The sequence below is a fragment of the Oncorhynchus masou genome, chromosome 18 (assembly GCF_036934945.1).
Source record: "Oncorhynchus masou masou isolate Uvic2021 chromosome 18, UVic_Omas_1.1, whole genome shotgun sequence".
NCBI lineage: Eukaryota > Metazoa > Chordata > Actinopteri > Salmoniformes > Salmonidae > Oncorhynchus > Oncorhynchus masou.
Window position 1 is genome coordinate 53,559,964 of NC_088229.1, and position 20,015 is coordinate 53,579,978.

Consider the following 20,015-nt stretch of genomic DNA (forward strand, 5'->3'; position numbering starts at 1 on the left):
CGACCTTCAGGCCCGAAGTCCAGCGCCCTATCGACTGTGCCCCAAAAGCTGTGCCCCTCCGCGCTTATAAACCCAGGGTCGTTACAATATTATAGTGTCAAAATGTATTACAAAGTGCAAATAGGATAATTATGGTCATAAAGTCAGTCTCGTCCAAAACATAGTTTTGTAATTGAATTCGTCACGATTTACTGGATGGTTGGGTATGGATTATGATCATGCCCATTTATGCCAAATTGCAGAGAAAACACGTTGTAGTCCGCATCCAGCTGCCATGTGGACATGTGTTGTCAAGGCTGCATATGGGTGGAACGCACATTTCGCTCTGCAATTATGAGTGAAAATGGGCTTCCATAAAGTTGGTGCAAACTTCCAATACATTTCAACAATATTGCCAGGAGTGGATTACATTCGACACGGTCACTTCTGCTGCCTGTCAACCGTCAAACCACTGCACTGGTGTTGGTGAGTACGTTAGCTAAGTTAGATCATTGGTGCTAGTTAGCTAGTAGCTACTTTTGGTTATTCAACATTATTTGATAATCTAGCGAACCAGGCTAGCTAAGATGCCACAGATGAAAGGGGAATGGTACTGTAGCAAGCTAAATACATGAAGCTAATGCGATGTAGCATGTCAGAGGAAAATTGTGCATAGCTCACATTAGCTAGTTACCTTGCTAACAACAGCTAACTGTAGCCCATTGACATTTAGGGTCAATACAGGGCAGGCACTTGGATACTAGCTTGCTAGCTAATCATAGGATGTAGTCAGCTTACTTTCGATAATGTTTCAAATCTAGCTAACACTAGCCAAGTCATTTCAACTCAGACAGATATAACTAACCCGGGTTTTCAAGTTAGGTAGCTAACTAGCTAGCATTCGGGGGCTTCGTCTGCTTAACCAAAAACCACAGGCCTGTTCTCGTAAAAGTTTGTATTTTCTTTGGCAAAAATAAATGAATTATGTTACTTGTCTACTACAGATATGGCTCTGTCAGTGGATACAAAACATATTAGCAAGCATTCAGCATCGTACACAACTGGTTGCATAGTAACACTGTCAGATTCACCTGCCTGAATCTGTTCTGTAGTTGCAGTCCTTCTATTAGCATATAAATTACTTCCAAACGATAACTTTTTATTATCTCACTATATGTTTATTGAGTGATGATATTTGATTTCATCCACAGGCTACGTACAAGACCTGGTTGATTTGTAGTTCAGCAATGTTGTTGGAACCCCCCTGCCATATCAGGAGCTGTTACAGAAGGCTGAGGCAGTGGCCATACACCAGTCCTGCTTGAGAGTAATGGAGGACACTTGAATCAGGTTGGTCACATTTGATCTGGTCAATGGTCAAAATACTATCTGTCCTGGAATTCACCTAACCACCATTGATAATGTAATCAGTGCTCTGTGTATATGTGTGTCTTGTACTGTACGTTGTAAGAAAGCTGCCTCCTTCCAATGGACTATTGGGCCCAGAGTGAGTAATGCCAACAAGTCAGTGCCATGCTGGCACGTGTCCCTTGTGAATCAGGATCTCTGATTGGCTATTTCAACTGTGTATTTACTGTTGGCTTCCATGACTGTATGGTGACAGTATTTCTCTCCCTCCCTCTGTGATATAGGAGCTGGGTCGGATATAGGAGCCGTAGTCGGGCTTCTGCATGACCAGTATCTGTGATGAGAGGGACCTGGAGCTGATCTACGCTGCCATGCCAATCAGGCGTTGGCAAACGCCTCAAAAGGGACAAACAAACAGTGATTACTAATAAGACAGTACATCATATCACCCTTTCAATGTGTCACTCATCAACTCTTCCTTGGTTTTCTACAGATGGGAAAAAGATTTGCTTTTCAGATGGAGTCCTCTGACTGAAAGATAGGTTAATATTGATGTCAGAATTGGGAGAGACCTTGCAACTCGGCATTAAAATTTTACAAGACACATCTATTACTTTTTATTGTCTTTTGTTATTTGATAATCTATTGGTATTTCACCTTTATTTAACCAGGTAGGCAAGTTGAGAACAAGTTCTCATTTACAATTGCGACCTGGCCAGGATAAAGCAAAGCAGTTCGACACATACAACGACACAGAGTTACACATGGAGTAAAACAAACATACAGTCAATAATACAGTATAAACAAGTCTATATACGATGTGAGCAAATGAGGTGGGATAAGGGAGGTAAAGGCAAAAAAGGCCATGGTGGCAAAGTAAATACAATATAGCAAGTAAAACACTGGAATGGTAGATTTGCAATGGAAGAATGTGCAAAGTAGAAATAAAAATAATTCGGTGCAAAGGAGCAAAATAAATAAATAAATTAAATACAGTAGGGAAAGAGGTAGTTGTTTGGGCTAAAATATTGGTGGGCTATGTACAGGTGCAGTAATCTGTGAGCTGCTCTGACAGTTGGTGCTTAAAGCTAGTGAGGGAGATGTGTTTCCAGTTTCAGAGATTTTTGTAGTTCGTTTCCAGTCATTGGCAGCAGTGAACTGCAAGAAGAGGCGGCCAAAGAAATAATTGGTTTTGAGGGTGACTAGAGAGATATACCTGCTGGAGCGTGTGCTACAGGTGGGAGATGCTATGGTGACCAGCGAGCTGAGATAAGGGGGGACTTTACCTAGCAGGGTCTTGTAGATGACATGGAGCCAGTGGGTTTGGCGACGAGTACGAAGCGAGGGCCAGCCAACGAGAGCGTACAGGTCGCAATGGTGGGTAGTATATGGGGCTTTGGTGACAAAACGGATTGCACTGTGATAGACTGCATCCAATTTGTTGAGTAGGGTATTAGAGGCTATTTTGTAAATGACATCGCCAAAGTCGAGGATTTGTAGGATGGTCAGTTTTACAAGGGTATGTTTGGCAGCATGAGTGAAGGATGCTTTGTTGCGAAATAGGAAGCCAATTCTAGATTTAACTTTGGATTGGAGATATTTGATATGGGTCTGGAAGGAGAGTTTACGGTCTCACCAGACACCTAAGTATTTGTAGTTGTCCACGTATTCTAAGTCAGAGCCGTCCAGAGTAGTGATGTTGGACAGGCGGGCAGGTGCGGGTAGCGATCGGTTGAAGAGCATGCATTTAGTTTTACTTGTATTTAAGAGCAATTGGAGGCTACGGAAGGAGAGTTGTATGGCATTGAAGCTTGCCTTGAGGGTTGTTAACACAGTGTCCAAAGAAGGGCCAGAAGTATACAGAATGGTGTCGTCTGCGTAGAGGTGGATCAGAGACTCACCAGCAGCAAGAGCGACCTCATTGATGTATACAGAGAAGAGAGTCGGTCCAAGAATTGAACCCTGTGGCACCCCCATAGAGACTGCCAGAGGTCCGGACAGCAGACCCTCCGATTTGACACACTGAACTCTGTCTGAGAAGTAGTTGGTGAACCAGGCGAGTCAGTCATTTGAGAAACCAAGGCTGTTGAGTCTGCCGATGAGGATGTGGTGATTGACAGAGTCGAAAGCCTTGGCCATATCAATGAACACGGCTGCATAGTAATGTTTCTTATCGATGGCGGTTAAGATATCGTTTAGGACCTTGAGCGTGGCTGAGGTGCACCCATGACCAGTACTAGCAGAACACTGCTTCTACAGTATTACGTAAAGTAAGGTTTATTCTACATGGAACTATTACACTTGAATGTTATCAAAATACTTTGTTTAGAATATCTACAGAAGTTCAGCAATTGAACTCTTCTCATATTACTCTGTAGGCTACTGCCCGATGAATTGTCAGTTACCTACTGAGTAGTATGAGTGCGCCATCCTCCTGCATCTCACATCTGCCTGTACTGTAGTTATTGAACTCTTAGACCCATTGGTTGAGGCAAAATCTGTCATATCCAGGTTGGAGTATCATGCACTCCACCCCTCCTGCCACCTGACTTTACCTATCCATAACCTGTAATACATTACATAGATGGAAGGGACTTCATCACCCAGAGAGCTGTGCATGTCAGTGTGTGGTTAGATAGACAAATCCTTAGATATGGCTAAATAGAATGCTGTTCTGGTTAGACAGCTGAAATTGTACTCTACACACAACTTGTTTTATTTGCTAGGTAAGTGTAGGCATACTATCTTTATATGCACATCAATATGATATTTACAGCATGACATGTTTTGTCTTTGTAACATGAACACCCATCGATTTTTGTTGATTAATGCATGTACAGTACACTCAAGCTGGGCAATGTTTGTGCAATATTCACATGTAGCCTACACCTGTTGTAGGGATATTAGTAGTTCTGGGATTTGTCCCCTGGGAAAGATCTAACAGCGGACATAAGGAGAGACGAGACAACTAGTCAGTTAGAATATTGTGTTGTAGGACAGCTGAGCTGACTCAAGAACGGGCCTTCAACACGCAGTTAATATAGTTTCCATGGTAACATGTATTTACATGACGTGATGAAACTGCTTTGCAAGCTACTTTCGTAGCAAGGTGTTATAGGATTGTCTCATGAAACATATTCCAGACACTGGCTCTTGCTATCTTGCCATAACTGATTTGACAGAGAAATGTCAACTAGATAGGATGGCCAGCTGCAGCTATCACCAAATCTATGCTCGCTAGCTGCTGTCAGCTTGGCTAAACACAGGGTCAGCGCTGACTCTTGAGATGGCGAGTCAATCAGGAGGGGTCCTCAACTTCAAAACGTTCTCTCCATTGCAAAGCTATCTTAGCTAACCTTTCTCTACTCACTACTGCCCTTGTTTTTTGTGATTGAATGGCAAAGAAACAAGCACGTCAAACCACACCCTCGACAACTCTCATTTGCCCTCAACCATGGCTGCTTGCATTTCCTAATGACCATTGGTGGAAAACAAGGCCAAATCAGGAAGTGCATAGCTCTTTAACCTTAACTTCTACAGAGAAAAGCAGACTGGCCGCTGAACACGATGTTGTGCTAGCATGTAAGCAATGCCAATTGGCCTGGATACTGGCCGTCTGCTAAGCTAATAAGTAATATGATGGGGTGGGGGTTACATTGAGACTGGATCTAGATCAAGGCAATGAAGCCTGGGATCGTTACCAACTCGCAGACACTCACACTCTTAGGAAAAAAAGGTGCTATATAGAGCCTAAAAGGGTACTTTGGCTGTCCGCACAGGAGAACCCTTTGAAGAACCCTTTTTGGTTCCAGGTAGAACTCTTCTGGGTTCCATGTAAAATCCTTACCACAGAGGGTTCTACATGGAACCCAAAAGACTTCTACCTGGAATCAAAAAAGGTTATCCTATGGGGACAGCCAAAGAACCCTTTTGGAACCCATGTTTCTAAGAGTGTACCACATACTGTACATACAATCAGTGCTTAACTTGGGCAGGAGCCGAGTACCAGCACCTCACATTTTTTACTGCTTAAATTCCTTCCCCTCTTATAGAATATTAGCTCAAAAGTATTGTGGAGATCCTGCACCTAAATAGAATACTCTTTCCCACAAGGGCTCACGCTTATACACACATACCTCCCTGCACATATACACACAATCATGATACTTACAAGTGTGTAAGTATGTAACTAATCTTTGTATTTGGTTTCTCAACTACAAAGAGTATCGACGCCAATGGTAAAGGACTTGGCACCATGGATCCCAAGCAATGATTTCATGGATGGGCCTACCCATTAGGAAACATTTCAGATTTGATGTTCTGGTTGTGTGCTGTTAATGAAAGGTATACTGAAAATAATTGCTACTTTGAGAGTATGCATAAGATATATGTCCAGACTGTGGGACATCTACATAAGTACAGCAATGGCCTCAGTGTCATGTTTTAAGGTACCGAAGAGAAGTTAATGTGTTGAATAAAACAGTGTAACAGAGGTGGTTCAGTGAAACATGCTCATGTGATCAGTAAACCATTTTTATGGGGACTGGATCTAGATCAAGGCATTCAAGCCTGGGATCGTTACCAAGTCGCAGACAAATATACCACATATGCTCAGTGCTTGATTTGGGCAGGAGCTCACCGGAGCTGAGTACCGGCACCTCACATTTTTTTTAATGCTTGAGTTCCTGCACCTCTTATAGAATATTAGCTCAAAAGTATTGTGGGGTTCCTGCACCTAAATATAAACAGTATCGGCACACAAAATGAGTACCAGCACCTATTTCAGTCCAAGTCAAGCACTGCATGCACTCTTTCACACACGGGCACACACTTATACACGCATATGTCCCTGCACATATACACAGAAAAGCATGATACTTACAAGTAAGTGCGTAATTAATATTTGTATTTTGTTTCTCAACTGCAAAAAGTATTGATGTCAATGGTAAAGGACTTGGCACCATGTATCCCAAGCAACGATTTCATGCCAAATGTGGATGGCCTACCCATTAGGCAACATTTCAGATTTGATGTTCTGGTTGTGTACTGTTAATCAAAGGTATACTGAAAATAATTGCTACTGTGAGAGTATGCATAAGATATATGTCCAGACTGTGTGACATCTACACAAATATAGCAATGGCATCAATGTCATGTTTTAAGGTAGCAAACAGAAGTTAATGTTTCGACACTAGTGTAATGGAAGTGGTTCAGTGAAACATGCTCATGTTATGAGTAAATTTGCCTAAGATCTAAAGTCTTGCATTAACTCCCTGAGCTTATGCCTATAGGCTTAAGCCCTGCAGCTAATACAGTCATGTGTCAGACAGACGACCCAGGTTCAATAGCTGATCAGTTGCATTGGTGGGGTGACCGGGATTTGGTCAGCTGATGTCTGTCAGCTCCTTGGGTTGTTACGGAGAGAAGGAGGAGGTCAAAGGGGGAGTGAAGTGTAACAAAGACGGAAGTGGTTATTCTCACAGAAGACTGGCACGCTGATACGCACACTGTTTTTCTATCCTAGCATAATCTAATGAGATGGTATGTCCTTGCCTGAAGTTTACTCCCCGAGCTAATTCCTAGGCTTTAGCTCAATCGGCTACTGCAGTGGCACGCAGACACAGGTTCAATAACTGGTCAGTGGCATTGTTGGGATGACCTGGATTTGGTCACTTAATACCTGTCAGCTGCTGGGGTTGTTCTGTAGAGGAGGAGGTCAAAGGTGGTGAAGTGTAACATAGGAGGGTTGGTGAACCACGATCGTGTGATGAGGAATCGTGCCTGAGACTTTACAATTTGTGTTACATTTTTGAGCTAATACCTAGGATTTAGCTCAGCAGCCTTTGTCGTTTTATAGCATGCAGACAACCAATGTTCGATACACCACACTTTACTAGTGTGAATGACTGGGTATCTAGTGTGCACTAGAAACTGACCTGGGTTCAGAATACTACTTGAAATCATTTCAAATACTTTCACTGTGCTCGATTGAGCGTGCCTGTTGGAATGGAACTAATAGAGCCGGTGGAAAAGTTCCAAAAGTTCCAACCCCTTTCCCGCCCCCCTGGCACTCCTGGCTGGCTGAAGCAAATGCTCAAATTATTGAAATGATTTCAAATAGTGTATGAACCCAGGTTTGACTAGAAACACCAGAGTGTTGCAATCTTGTCTCTCCCTCTCTTATCCTGGCTCACTATATAGAGACCCTTGTGTGAAAGTATCTCTTTTCACTGTCTCTCCTTCTCTAAAAATACCCTTATTGCATGGTTTCCTCCTGTAAAAGTCCTCCCTCTGTCTCTCTGCTCACTCCAGGGCAGTGTTGTTCAACTCCTGGCAACCCACAGTGTTTTGTTCCAACCCAGTAATTACACACCTGATTCAACTAATCACCTAATTTAAGACCCTTAATTAGTTAAAATCAGGTGTGTTAGCACTGGGCAGGAACAAAAGCATACATACCTTGTGGGTCCTCAGGACCATGATTGAAGAACACTGCTCTAGAGAGAACCAGCTATGGCTATGACTCCATAGAGATGTGTTCTATTTAATTCTGTGGATGACTCTCACCCTCGCTCTTTCTCTTTCTATAGCTCACTCTAGACTAGAGCGATTCTGGTGTGGTGGTATCTCTTCGCAATGCGAAGATGGCACCCCTGCTCCCTCCCACAGGCGCTGATGCGTTCCGCCGCTTCACCCCGGAATCCCTGGCAGAGATCGAGAGGCTCATGGAGGAAAAGAGAATAGCCGCGGAAGTAGAGGGTGATGGGCCGTCGGAGCCCAGCAAAGACCTGGAAGCCGGCAAGAGTCTGCCCATGATCTTTGGAGACGCCCCAACGGAGATGCTTAACACACCACTGGAGGACATAGACCCCTTCTACAAAGCACAGAAGGTCAGTCCAGGACACCTCAAGCTCACCTAGCAATTTCACTTGACTGTAATAAATAAATATTTTTGTTTTAGTACTTTTTTTTTACATAGTCATGACTCAAGCAAAGCAGACTTATCCCGAAGATACTATATTTAGACTTGTCATGACAGCTGACTTAACATAGTCGTGGCCAAAAGTTTTGAGAATGACACAAATATTAATTTCCATAAAGTTTGCTGCTTCAGTGTCTTTAGATATTTTTGTCAGATGTTACTATGGAATACTGAAGTATAATTACAAGCCTTTCATAAGTGTCCGAGGCTTTTATTGACAATTACATGAAGTTGATGCGAAGAGTTAATATTTGCAGTGTTGACCCTTCTTTTTCAAGACCTCTGCAATCCGCCCTGGCATGCTGTCAATTAACTTCTGGGCCACATCCTGACTGATGGTAGCCCATTCTTGCATAATCAATACTTGTAGTTTAACAGAATTTGTGGGTTTTTGTTTGTCCACCCGCCTCTTGAGGATTGACCACAAATTCTCAATGGGATTAAGGTCTGGGGAGTTTCCTGGCCATGGACCCAAAATATCGATGTTTTGTTCCCCGAGCCACTTAGTTATCACTTTTGCCTTATGGCAAGGTGCTCCATCATACTGGAAAAGGCATTGTTTGTCACCAAACTGTTCCTGGATGTTTGGGAGAAGTTGCTCTCGGAGGATGTGCTGGTACCATTCTTTATTCATGGTTGTGTTCTTAGGAAAAATTGTGAGTGAGCCAGCTCCCTTGGCTGAGAAGCAATCCCACACATGAATGGTCTCAGGATGCTTTACTGTTGGCATGACACAGGACTGATGATGGTGCTCACCATGTCTTCTCCGGGCAAGCTTTTTTCCGGATGCCCCAAACAATCGGAAAGGGGATTCATCAGAGAAAATTACTTTACTCCAGTCCTCAGCATTCCAATCCCTGTACCTTTTGCAGAATATCAGTCTGTCCCTGATGTTTTGCCTGGAGAGAAGTGGCTTCTTAGCTGCCCTTCTTGACACCAGTCCATCCTCCAAAAGTCTTCGCCTCACTGTGCATGCAGACGCACTCACACCTGCCTGCTGCCATTCCTAAGCAAGCTCTGTACTGGTGGTGCACCGATCCCGCAGCTGAATCAATTTTAGGAGACGGTCCTGGCACTTGCTGGACTTTCTTGGGCGCCCTGAAGCCTTCTTCACAACAATTGAACCGCTCTCCTTGAAGTTCTTGATGATACAATAAATGGTTGAATTAGGTGCAATCTTACTGGCAGAAATATCCTAAAATCAAATCAAATTTTATTTGTCACATACACATGGTTAGCAGATGTTAATGCGAATGTAGCGAAATGCTTGTGCTTCTAGTTCCGACAATGCAGTAATAACCAACGAGTAATCTAGCTAACAATTCCAAAACTACTACCTTATATACGCAAGTGTAAAGGGATAAATAATATGTACATAAAGATATATGAATGAGTGATGGTACAGAGCGGCATAGGCAAGATGCAGTAGATGAGTATGTAAACAAAGTGGCATAGTTTAAAGTGGCTAGTGATACATGTATTACATAAAGATGCAGTAGATGATATAGAGTACAGTATATACGTATACATATGAGAAATAATGTAGGGTATGTAAACATCATATTAAGTAGCATTGTTTAAAGTGGCTAGTGATATATTTGACATCAACTCCCATCAATTCCCATTATTAAAGTGGCTGGAGTTGAGTCAGTGTGTTGGCAGCAGCCACTCAATATTAGTGGTGGCTGTTTAACAGTCTGATGGCCTTGAGATAGAAGCTGTTTTTCAGTCTCTCGGTCACAGCTTTGATGCACCTGTACTGACCTCGCCTTCTGGATGATAGCGGGGTGAACAGGCAGTGGCTCGAGTGGTTGTTGTCCTTGATGATCTTTATGGCCTTCCTGTGACATCGGGTGGTGTAGGTGTCCTGGAGGGCAGGTAGTTTGCCCCCGGTGATGCGTTGTGCAGACCTCACTACCCTCTGGAGAGCCTTACGGTTGTGGGAGGAGCAGTTGCCATACCAGGCGGTGATACAGCCCGACAGGATGCTCTCGATTGTGCATCTGTAGAAGTTTGTGAGTGCTTTTGGTGACAAGTCAAATTTCTTCAGCCTCCTGAGGTTCAAGAGGCACTGGACCAATTCAGTTTGTCTGTGATATGTACGCCGAGGAACTTAAAACTTACTAACCTCTCCACTACTGTTCCATCGATGTGGATAGGGTGGTGTTCCCTCTGCTGTTTCCTGGAGTCCACAATCATCTCCTTAGTTTTGTGTGAGGTTATTTTCCTGACACCACACTTAGAGGGCCCTCACCTCCTCTCTGTAGGCCGTCTCGTCGTTGTTGGTAATCAAGCCTACCACTGTTGTGTCGTCCGCAAACTTGATGATTGAGTTGGAGGTGTGCGTGGCCACGCAGTCGTGGGTGAACAGGGAGTACAGGAGAGTGCTCAGCACGCACCCTTGTGGGGCCCCAGTTTGAGGATCAGCGGGGTGGAGATGTTGTTGCCTAACCTTACCACCTGGGGGCGGCCCGTCAGGAAGTCCAGTACCCAGTTGCACAGGGCGGGGTCGAGACCCAGGGTCTCGAGCTTGATGACGAGTTTGGAGGGTACTATGGTGTTAAATGCTGAGCTGTAGTCGATGAACAGCATTCTCACATAGGTATTCCTCTTGTCCAGATGGGTTAGGGCAGTGTGCAGTGTGGTTGAGATTGCATCGTCTGTGGACCTATTTGGGCGGTAAGCAAATTGGAGTGGGTCTAGGGTGTCAGGTAGGGTGGAGGTGATATGGTCCTTGACTAGTCTCTCAAAGCACTTCATGATGACAGAAGTGAGTGCTACGGGGCGGTAGTTGTTTAGCTCAGTTACCTTAGCTTTCTTGGGAACAGGAACAATGGTGGCCCTCTTGAAGCATGCGGGAACAGCAGCCTGGGATAGGGATCGATTGAATATGTCCGTAAACACACCAGCCAGCTGGTCTGCGCATGTTCTGAGGGCGCGGCTGGGGATGCCGTCTGGGCCTGCAGCTTTGCGAGGGTTAACACGTTTAAATGTTTTACTCACCTCAGCTGCAGTGAAAGTGAGTCCGCATGTTTTGGTTGCGGGCCGTGTCAGTGGCACTGTATTGTCCTCAAAGCGGGCAAAAAAGCTATTTAGTCTGCCTGGGAGCAAGGCATCCTGGTCCGTGACTGGGCTGGTTTTCTTTTTGTAATCCGTGATTGACTGTAGACCCTGCCACATACCTTTTGTGTCTGAGCCGTTGAATTGCAATTCTACTTTGTCTCTATACTGACGCTTAGCTTGTTTGATTGCCTTGCGGAGGGAATAGCTACACTGTTTGTATTCGGTCATGTTTCTGGTCACCTTGCGCTGATTAAAAGCAGTTGTTCGCGCTTTCAGTTTCATGCGAATGGTGCCATCAATCCACGGTTTCTGGTTTGGGAATGTTTTAATCGTTGCTATGGGAACGACATCTTCAACGCATGTTCTAATGACATCGCTCACCGAATCAGCGTATTCGTCAATGTTGTTGTCTGACGCAATACGAAACATATCCCAGTCCACGTGATGGAAGCAGACTTGGAGCGTGGAATCAGATTGGTCGGACCAGCGTTGAACAGACCTCAGCGTGGGAACTTCTTGTTTTAGCTTCTGTCTGTAGGCAGGGAGCAACAGAATGGAGCCGTGGTCAGCTTTTCCAAAAGGAGTGCGGGGGAGGGCCTTATATGCATCGCGGAAGTTATAATAGCAATGATCCAAGGTTTTACCAGCCCTGGTTGCGCAATCGATATGCTGATACAATTTAGGGAGCCTTGTTTTCAGATTAGCCTTGTTAAAATCCCCAGCTACAATGAATGCAGCTTCAGGATATATGGATTCCAGTTTGCAAAGAGTCAAATAAAATTCGTTCAGAGCCATCGATGTGTCTGCTTTGGGGGGAATATATACTGCTGTGATTATAATCGAAGAGAATTCCCTTGGTAGATAATGCGGTCGACATTTGATTGTGAGGAATTCTAAATCAGGTGAACAGAAGGACTTGAGTTCCTGTATGTTGTTGTGACCACACCACGTCTCGTTAACCATAAAGCATATGCCCCCGCCTTGCCTGTGAAGCCCCTCCTTGCCTGTGAAGCCCTTTTTGTGTAAAGCAATGATGACGTTGTGTGTTTCCTTGCAGGTAACCATGATTGACAGAGGAAGAACAATGATTCCAAGCACCACCCTCCTTTTGAAGCTTCCAGTCTGTTATTCGAACTCAATCAGCATGACAGAGTGATCTCCAGCCTTGTCCTCGTCAACACTCACACCTGTGTTAACGAGAGGATCACTGACATGATGTCAGCTGGTCCTTTTGTGGCAGGGCTAAAATGCAGTGGAAATGTTTTTTTGGGGGGGATTCAGTTCCTTTGCATGACAAAGAGGGACTTTGCAATTAATTGCAATTCATCTGATCACTCTTCATAACATTCTGGAGTATGTGCAAATTGCCATCATACAAACTGAGGCAGCAGACTTTGTGAAAATTAATAGTTGTGTCATTCTCAAAACTTTTGGCCACGACTGTACATGTCTTGCACACTAAGGCCCCAATTTGATCACTTACCAATAAAGGAAAACCACACTACGGGTTCACGAGATTCACAAGGTTCTCAATCGTTATTGCTGCTTCTGAGGTGTTAACTTCATGCGTTCAAACAGACACACCCCACACACACTGTTCTTTCAGGGACATTGTCATTGGATATTGCCACTAAACCAAGATTGTCCTTTAAAATTCTGGGTGAAACCTACAGTGTGGTTTTCCTTTATCTGTGATATAATTAATTTGGGGCTAAAAGGGATTAGCGAACTAGGATGCTAGCCTGGATTAGCTTGCTGGAGTGTCACTGCAATATGACAGGGTGGATGACTTGACAAATATGATTCCATAAATTGTCCGGAGTGCATGTAATATCCTTTATGTCATGCATAAGACTGCATTACCACCATGTAAGCTTTGTGTTCAGAGTTTAACCGTTATTATTTACAATTTGTTACTTTAGTCCTTCGCTTAGCAGTGCGGTAATGTCTTTTCATGTTGTGTTTTTCCAGACCTTTATCGTGATCACCAAAGGAAACACAATCTTCAGGTTCAATGCTGAATCAGCTTGCTACATTCTAAGCCCCTTCAATCATCTTAGAAGAGGAGCCATTAAAATTCTCATACATTCATATCCTTTTTAATGTAGGGACTCTAGCTGCCCTGTGTAGGGAAGGGCTGATTGTAAGAAGGATGGTCTTATATTGTTGTGTACTGTATATAAAGCTGTACCCCATCAGGGTTTAGCGACCTTTGATGTTACTATTGTCTTTTGCAGTACAATCAGTGTGCCCGCCGGTTTGCCTTGACTCTATATTAAGTTATTTAGCATGTTCATCATGATTACCATTCTGTCGAACTGCTTTTTTATGACGATGAGCGACCCACCGTCATGGAGTAAAACTGTTGAGTAAGTATACCAACCTGTGCTGAATTTCAGAATTGATTCCTGAACGGGCTTTTGCACTTGTCACTGTTTTACCACGATATCTAATGGTTCAAAGTGTCTTAAGTCATGTAAACAATGAATTATTTCTGAATTACAATGTAGCTCACAGAGAGAGAATTGCAGAAGTAGTGCATTGGGAAGATACTGTTTTCTCATTGCAGGTATGTTTTTACTGGTATTTATACCTTTGAGGCCTCATGCAAAGTGTTGTCAAGAGGCTTTGTTGTTGGCCCTTTTACATTCCTTCGAGATCCATGGAATTGGCTGGATTTCATGGTGATCAGCATGGCGTGAGTACCTAAACACCCGACTGGCTCTCAACCCTCTTTCACAAATGATATAATTGTTAGCAAACTGGAATGGTTAGTAAATGTTTTATAACACATTTTATACATCCAGCCTTTATTTATCCAAGTAAGTAAATTGATAAATTCTTCTTTTTGCAATGACCCCCTGGCCATATTATATTTAAGAAATACATTCTGTGCATTTTTGCCCAAAACATTTAAATACATTTATGATTAAATCATGTAAAACATTTGAAAACATACCCAATAATAATGTTTTAAAAAATGAAAAAACAATCTAATAGTTTGTGATATACAACACGTCTTGTTGCGAGATGGATAAATGGTTCTGGCCACCCTCTCAAGCAGTGTGTCCATTTGGCCCAAGAATTGGACCAATACAAAAATAGACTCTATAAAACAAGATATCATATACCACAGCGAACACCATGTCTGATGTTTTGTGTAATGTTTTTTAACACACAAGACGTTCTTCAGTGACAGGTCCACTGTTGTCCACTGTCAGTCAGTCCACAATTAAATAATGTTAATATATTGCTTGTACTGTGTGTCTCTCCACAGGTACGTCACAGAGTTTGTTGATCTCGGCAACGTGTCAGCCCTTAGGACGTTCCGTGTACTCCGAGCCCTTAAAACAATCACTGTGATTCCTGGTATGTTTTCATCCAGCCTGGTCTCATTGTCCCAGATTTACATGTACTATCTTAATTAGTATGATATGTTGCTTTCGGAATGGTTACATAAAACAGAAGGTCACTGAAGGAAAAAACTAAAGTAGGGTGGTTGGTCGAGGTGTTTGGGCAGGCGTATAACGCGAACTTCTAGCAACCCCAAAGGTTGCGTGTTGGAATCTCATCACGTTTCAAATTTAGCATCTTAGCTAAGTAGTAACTTGGAACTACACAAATGTTTTGCTACTTTGCAACTTCTTAGCACGTTAGCTAATCCGAACCTTAACCCTTTAACCCGAACTCCCAACCGTTTCCCACCTAACTAACATTAGCCACAGCAAATTGGAATTCGTAATATATCATACGTTTAGCAGATTTGTATTTACCATGTTACCTCTACCCGAGTCCAGGTTGTTTAATCTGCAGCTCTTGTTGAGACTCGCTAAACTGATGTCAATATCAAAATGTTTTCTTGATTATGTCTTCAATTAATTGACCTGGTTTGTATGCACACGTTCAGACTTATTGAACTATTGACACTGTGATGTCAGATAATAATAGTAATAGTATCCAAAGCAACTTACTGTTTACACAGTCAAATATATAGTATGTGTGGCCAATTCAGGAAACAAACCCATAACCTTGGTGTTGACAGCACCATGCTGAAACCAGTAAGCCATCAGAGCCACTATGCACGATCTGGTTTATCTCGGCCTACAGATGTGTCACTGACATGCATCCATTTGACCAGGATTAAAAACCATCGTGGGCGCCCTGGTCCAGTCTGTAAAGAAAATGGTAGACGTGATGATCCTCACTGTGTTCGCCCTGGCCGTGTTTGCGCTCATCGGCCTGCAACTCTTCATGGGAAATTTGCGCAACAAGTGTGTCCGATGGCCCATCCTCAACTCAACGGTGTTCGACGATTACAACTCCACCTCGTCGCTTGACGCCACCATGGGTTTCGGCGAAACATCAAATTCCACTGTTCCTGTCGATTTCAAGGAGTACATCAGCAATATAGGTGCGTTTGAACCACTGAGACAAGTCATCTGTTCCTCTACTTCTGGCTGATGTGACGGTATGAACAGTACTTTTAGTTTGTGTTTGATTTGCTCTGTCTTTCGGCTATAGAGAACCACTACTATTTGGAAGGTAGTCTGGATGCTCTTCTCTGCGGAAACAGCTCTGATGCTGGGTATGTTACTTTGTGATAACACAAATGGCACAATGATACAAAGATGAGTTATGAATGTATTTCTTACATTTAGTAAAGCAATATCAGGGTTTTGATAGAAGGATGCACACCACTGTGGGCAAACAGAACACTATTGGAAAAGTAGTCAAATGTTATGTAAGCTATACACACAATACAACTATCAGATATAAGTTATGCTCTTGTCTCTGACAAGCAGCATTCTAGATGTTGAGGATTGTGGGGTCAAGGAGGGGTGGCCGGCTGTGTGCAAACTGATTCTTCACCCGCTACCCACCACTGTTGATAGGAAGTGCCCAGAAGGATTCACGTGCATAAAGGCTGGGAGAAACCCCAACTACGGCTACACCAGCTACGACTCCTTTGGCTGGGCCTTCTTGTCCCTCTTCAGACTCATGACGCAGGACTACTGGGAGAACCTGTTCCAACTGGTTGGTACTTACAATATATAATATAGTATAGAATGATAAATTGTTTCATAGGTACAAATTTAAGCCTTAAGTTTGACTTTTCCTGGACTTTGTCCTGTAAAAATGTGAGCGCTCTCCATTCCTCGAAAGGGACTGCAGGGAGTGTGCCTAAAAAGAATTTCATGAGGTTTACTACAAACTGCATGTTGACTTACCATTTTGTGTCATTCTCCAAACTTGTCTTTGCATGCCTCTTTGTATGCAGACACTTCGAGCAGCGGGGAAGACGTACATGATCTTCTTTGTGCTGGTCATCTTCCTGGGTTCCTTCTACCTCATCAACCTCATCCTGGCCGTGGTTGCCATGGCCTACGACGAGCAGAACGAGGCCACTCTGAAAGAGGCGCAGGATAAGGAGGAGGAGTTTCAGAGGCTTCTGGAGCAATACAGGATCCAAGCCCAGGTCAGGTGACAGCTACTGCATATCCTCATGACAAAACAGGCCAAATCACACTACTACCTTAGAGCTATGGCAGACTCTGTTAGTGATCCCTCTAAATTCTGGAAAAGAAAGTAGTTTTAGACTCCTGCGCCTTTACTGAAAAAGTTCAGATTTGTGATGCTTTTAATCAACATTTTATCTCAGCTGGTTTCTTATTTGAACGAAATGGCGGTCATACTGGTCTTGGTGAGTTAGTTGACTGTTCTTCCCACATAGAGTCTCCAGTTGCCTCGATGGATGATCAGTCAACCTCACATGACTTGGGAAATGGTAGTCAGAGTTTTCCTTTTTGGCAATTCACAGAAACAAAAGTTACTGCTGCATTATTAGCTATGGACACTAAGGGTGGTGTCACGTTCTGACCTTTATTTTCCTTTGTTTTGTCTTTATTTAGTATGGTCAGGGCGTGAGTTGGGGTGGGCAGTCTACGTTTTGTGTTTCTATGTTTAGGTTTCTGTTTCGGCCTAGTATGGTTCTCAATCAGAGAAAGGTGTCGTTAGTTGTCTCTGATTGAGAATCATATTTAGGTAGCCTGGGTTTCACTGTTGGTTTGTGGGTGTTTGTTTCCGTGTCTGTGTTTGTCACCAACACGGGACTGTTTCGGTTTGGTTTTCGTTCATGTTCACATTTATTGTTTTGTAGTTCTTAGTGTTCAGTTTATGTTTTATAATAAACGATATGGACACTTACCACGCTGCGTTTTGGTCCGATCCCTGCTACATCTCCTCTTCAGAAGAAGAGGAGGAAATCTGCCATTACAGGTGGTGGTAGAAGTGATCTTAATAATTATCAACCCATTTTCCAGGCTCCCTTGGATCTAAAGTTAGTGCAAACAAAAATAAATGCATGCTCTTTTTCTAGACCCCATACCCCAGATTTAAATGAATTTGTAAAGACTAGTTTGAACGGTAAAGAAAATGAGCAAATTCATTCCTACAAATATCTTGGTATCTGGCTTGATGAAAAACTAATTTAAAAAAAACGTCACTGAGCTGGTGAAGAAGTTAAAGCTCAAGGCTTGTTTCTTTTAAAGAAAGAAAGCATAGAAAGGAAATAATAGAAAGGAAATCGTCCAGGCCAATTTTGTCTGTTTTAGATTATAGGAACATTATCTATTTGCATGCAGCATCATCTACACTTAAACCACTAGATGCTGTTTTTCATTGTGCCCTTAGGTTTATTACTGGTGATGGTTATAGAACTCACCATTGTGTTTTGTATCAAAAAGTGTGTTGGGACTATTTCTATGTAAGGAGAGAGCAGAATTATCTTCTGTTTATTTACAAAGCACTCATACAGAAACGTCCTATGTATCTATCATTATTAATTAAATGTGGACTTACAAATGAACAAACCCGGTCACAGGCTTAGATAACACTGGAGGTCCCTTCAGTCTCCACAGAGTTGGGTAAAGATGCTTTTAGGTTTTTTTGCGCCCTTTATGGGGAACAACTCCCAGAGATCTCTGAAATGAGATGTTCTGGTTCCCCTTGGTCAGTTCAGAGAAATCTATGTTGATAAATGTCTTTTTCTATTAAATTTGTTTTGTAATTTTGTGTATTGTATATATGTTTTATGTATTTTACGCGGGGCTCATCTCGTCTCAGTATGACTTCCCTGTCAAAGTAAAAGTTTAATAATAATTTTAAAAGATATGAGGAATTATGACATCAAACTGAACACTATGTAAATACAATTTTTGAAGCCTCTCAGTATATATGGACTAATGTACATATCATTAGGTTGGGGCAATTGACTGATGGTATATTGAATGGCTACCAAATAGGATAGTTTGGACTTACTTTCTCTTTGTGTCAGGGATGCTGGCCCACAAAACCCAAAGTATTATCCTTTACATCACTTGGGTTGCACATTTAATCAAATTCACATCAAAATCGCAATATTGACATGTGCAATAGTGTAAATCAATTTGAATTCAATACCTTTTTGACAGAATCCCTTTTGATTTAAACAACACTTTCCATATGTGTTTACCCAGGGAAGAAGTAGACAGCAAGTGATTTTTGGACCTGAATGCCAAAACATTTAGGAGATAGAGGTGCTCAAAGTTGACCCATTTTGCATACACCACCATACCATGAGACCTCCATGTATTTAGCATTGGAAAAGATCAGTGGTGGAAAAAGTACCCGACTGTCATATACTTGAGTAAAAGTAAAGATACCATAATAGAAAATGACTCAAGTAAAAGTCACCCAGTAAATTTCTACTTGAGTAAAAGTCTAAAAGTATTTGGTTTAAAATATACAGTGGGGCAAAAAAAGTATTTAGTCAGCCACCAATTGTGCAAGTTCTCCCACTTAAAAAGATGAGAGAGGCCTGTAATTTTCATCATAGGTACACTTTAACTATGACAGACAAAATGAGAAAAGAAAATCCAGAAAATCACATTGTAGGGTTTTTAATGAATTTATTTGCAAATATATTAAGCAATTTAGCTGGTACACCAATTTAAATTTGATCTTTAATTACTACCACAAAGACGGCCGCCAGTCCACCCACCGTTGAATGTCAACTTAAATAGTCACGTCTATTCTATTATTTCAATAGTTCAACAGTATAGTTTTAAACAGATATTCCCATTCAAGTCAACGTTTTCTGCGTGAACCTCCAACCATCTCTGTGTTAAATTTTGAAAGTTGAAATGTCAATTTTATTCCAATTTTAGTCAGCCAAAACATGACACCCAACCTGTAATGAAGAGCATGTTGTGTATCAAACGATGGCGGGCACAACACAAAACCTCAGATGAGGTAAAATAGGGTCTAAGCTACAACATACTGTATGTGAATATGAAAAAAAAGGAGTTTATTGTTTTTTCTGGTAAAATGACAATTTGTACAACAATTATTTTTTTTCAAGAAATTAAATAGTTTAACAAACCTGTTTGTAAGCTTTAAACCGTTTATCTTTTCCAGTGTTAAAGGTCAGCAAAATAGGTCAACTTTGCGCACTTTTGTCTCTTGAGCACTTCTACAATAGGCAAATACAGTATGTATGGAAGTTTTCGTTCCAATCAAAAGGGGTGCTGTCGAAAAGTGACTGAATTCAAATCGGTTTACCCAATATCCATATCGCAAGAGATGT

At 42.3% G+C, this 20,015-nt stretch overlaps 1 protein-coding gene across 1 annotated transcript in view; it reads left to right on the forward strand.

Annotated features, from left to right (window-relative positions):
- The first annotated feature begins 7,991 nt into the window (after positions 1-7,991).
- The window catches only part of scn4aa (sodium channel, voltage-gated, type IV, alpha, a), a 39,295-nt gene continuing 27,271 nt past the window's right edge, over positions 7,992-20,015 (forward strand). Inside the window, exons 1-9 of the mRNA XM_064993548.1 lie at positions 7,992-8,237; positions 13,364-13,482; positions 13,684-13,761; positions 13,962-14,090; positions 14,670-14,761; positions 15,531-15,803; positions 15,914-15,977; positions 16,285-16,426; positions 16,671-16,862. Coding sequence (XP_064849620.1) covers positions 7,992-8,237; positions 13,364-13,482; positions 13,684-13,761; positions 13,962-14,090; positions 14,670-14,761; positions 15,531-15,803; positions 15,914-15,977; positions 16,285-16,426; positions 16,671-16,862 — 1,335 coding nt within the window. The remainder of the gene's footprint in view (positions 8,238-13,363; positions 13,483-13,683; positions 13,762-13,961; positions 14,091-14,669; positions 14,762-15,530; positions 15,804-15,913; positions 15,978-16,284; positions 16,427-16,670; positions 16,863-20,015) is intronic.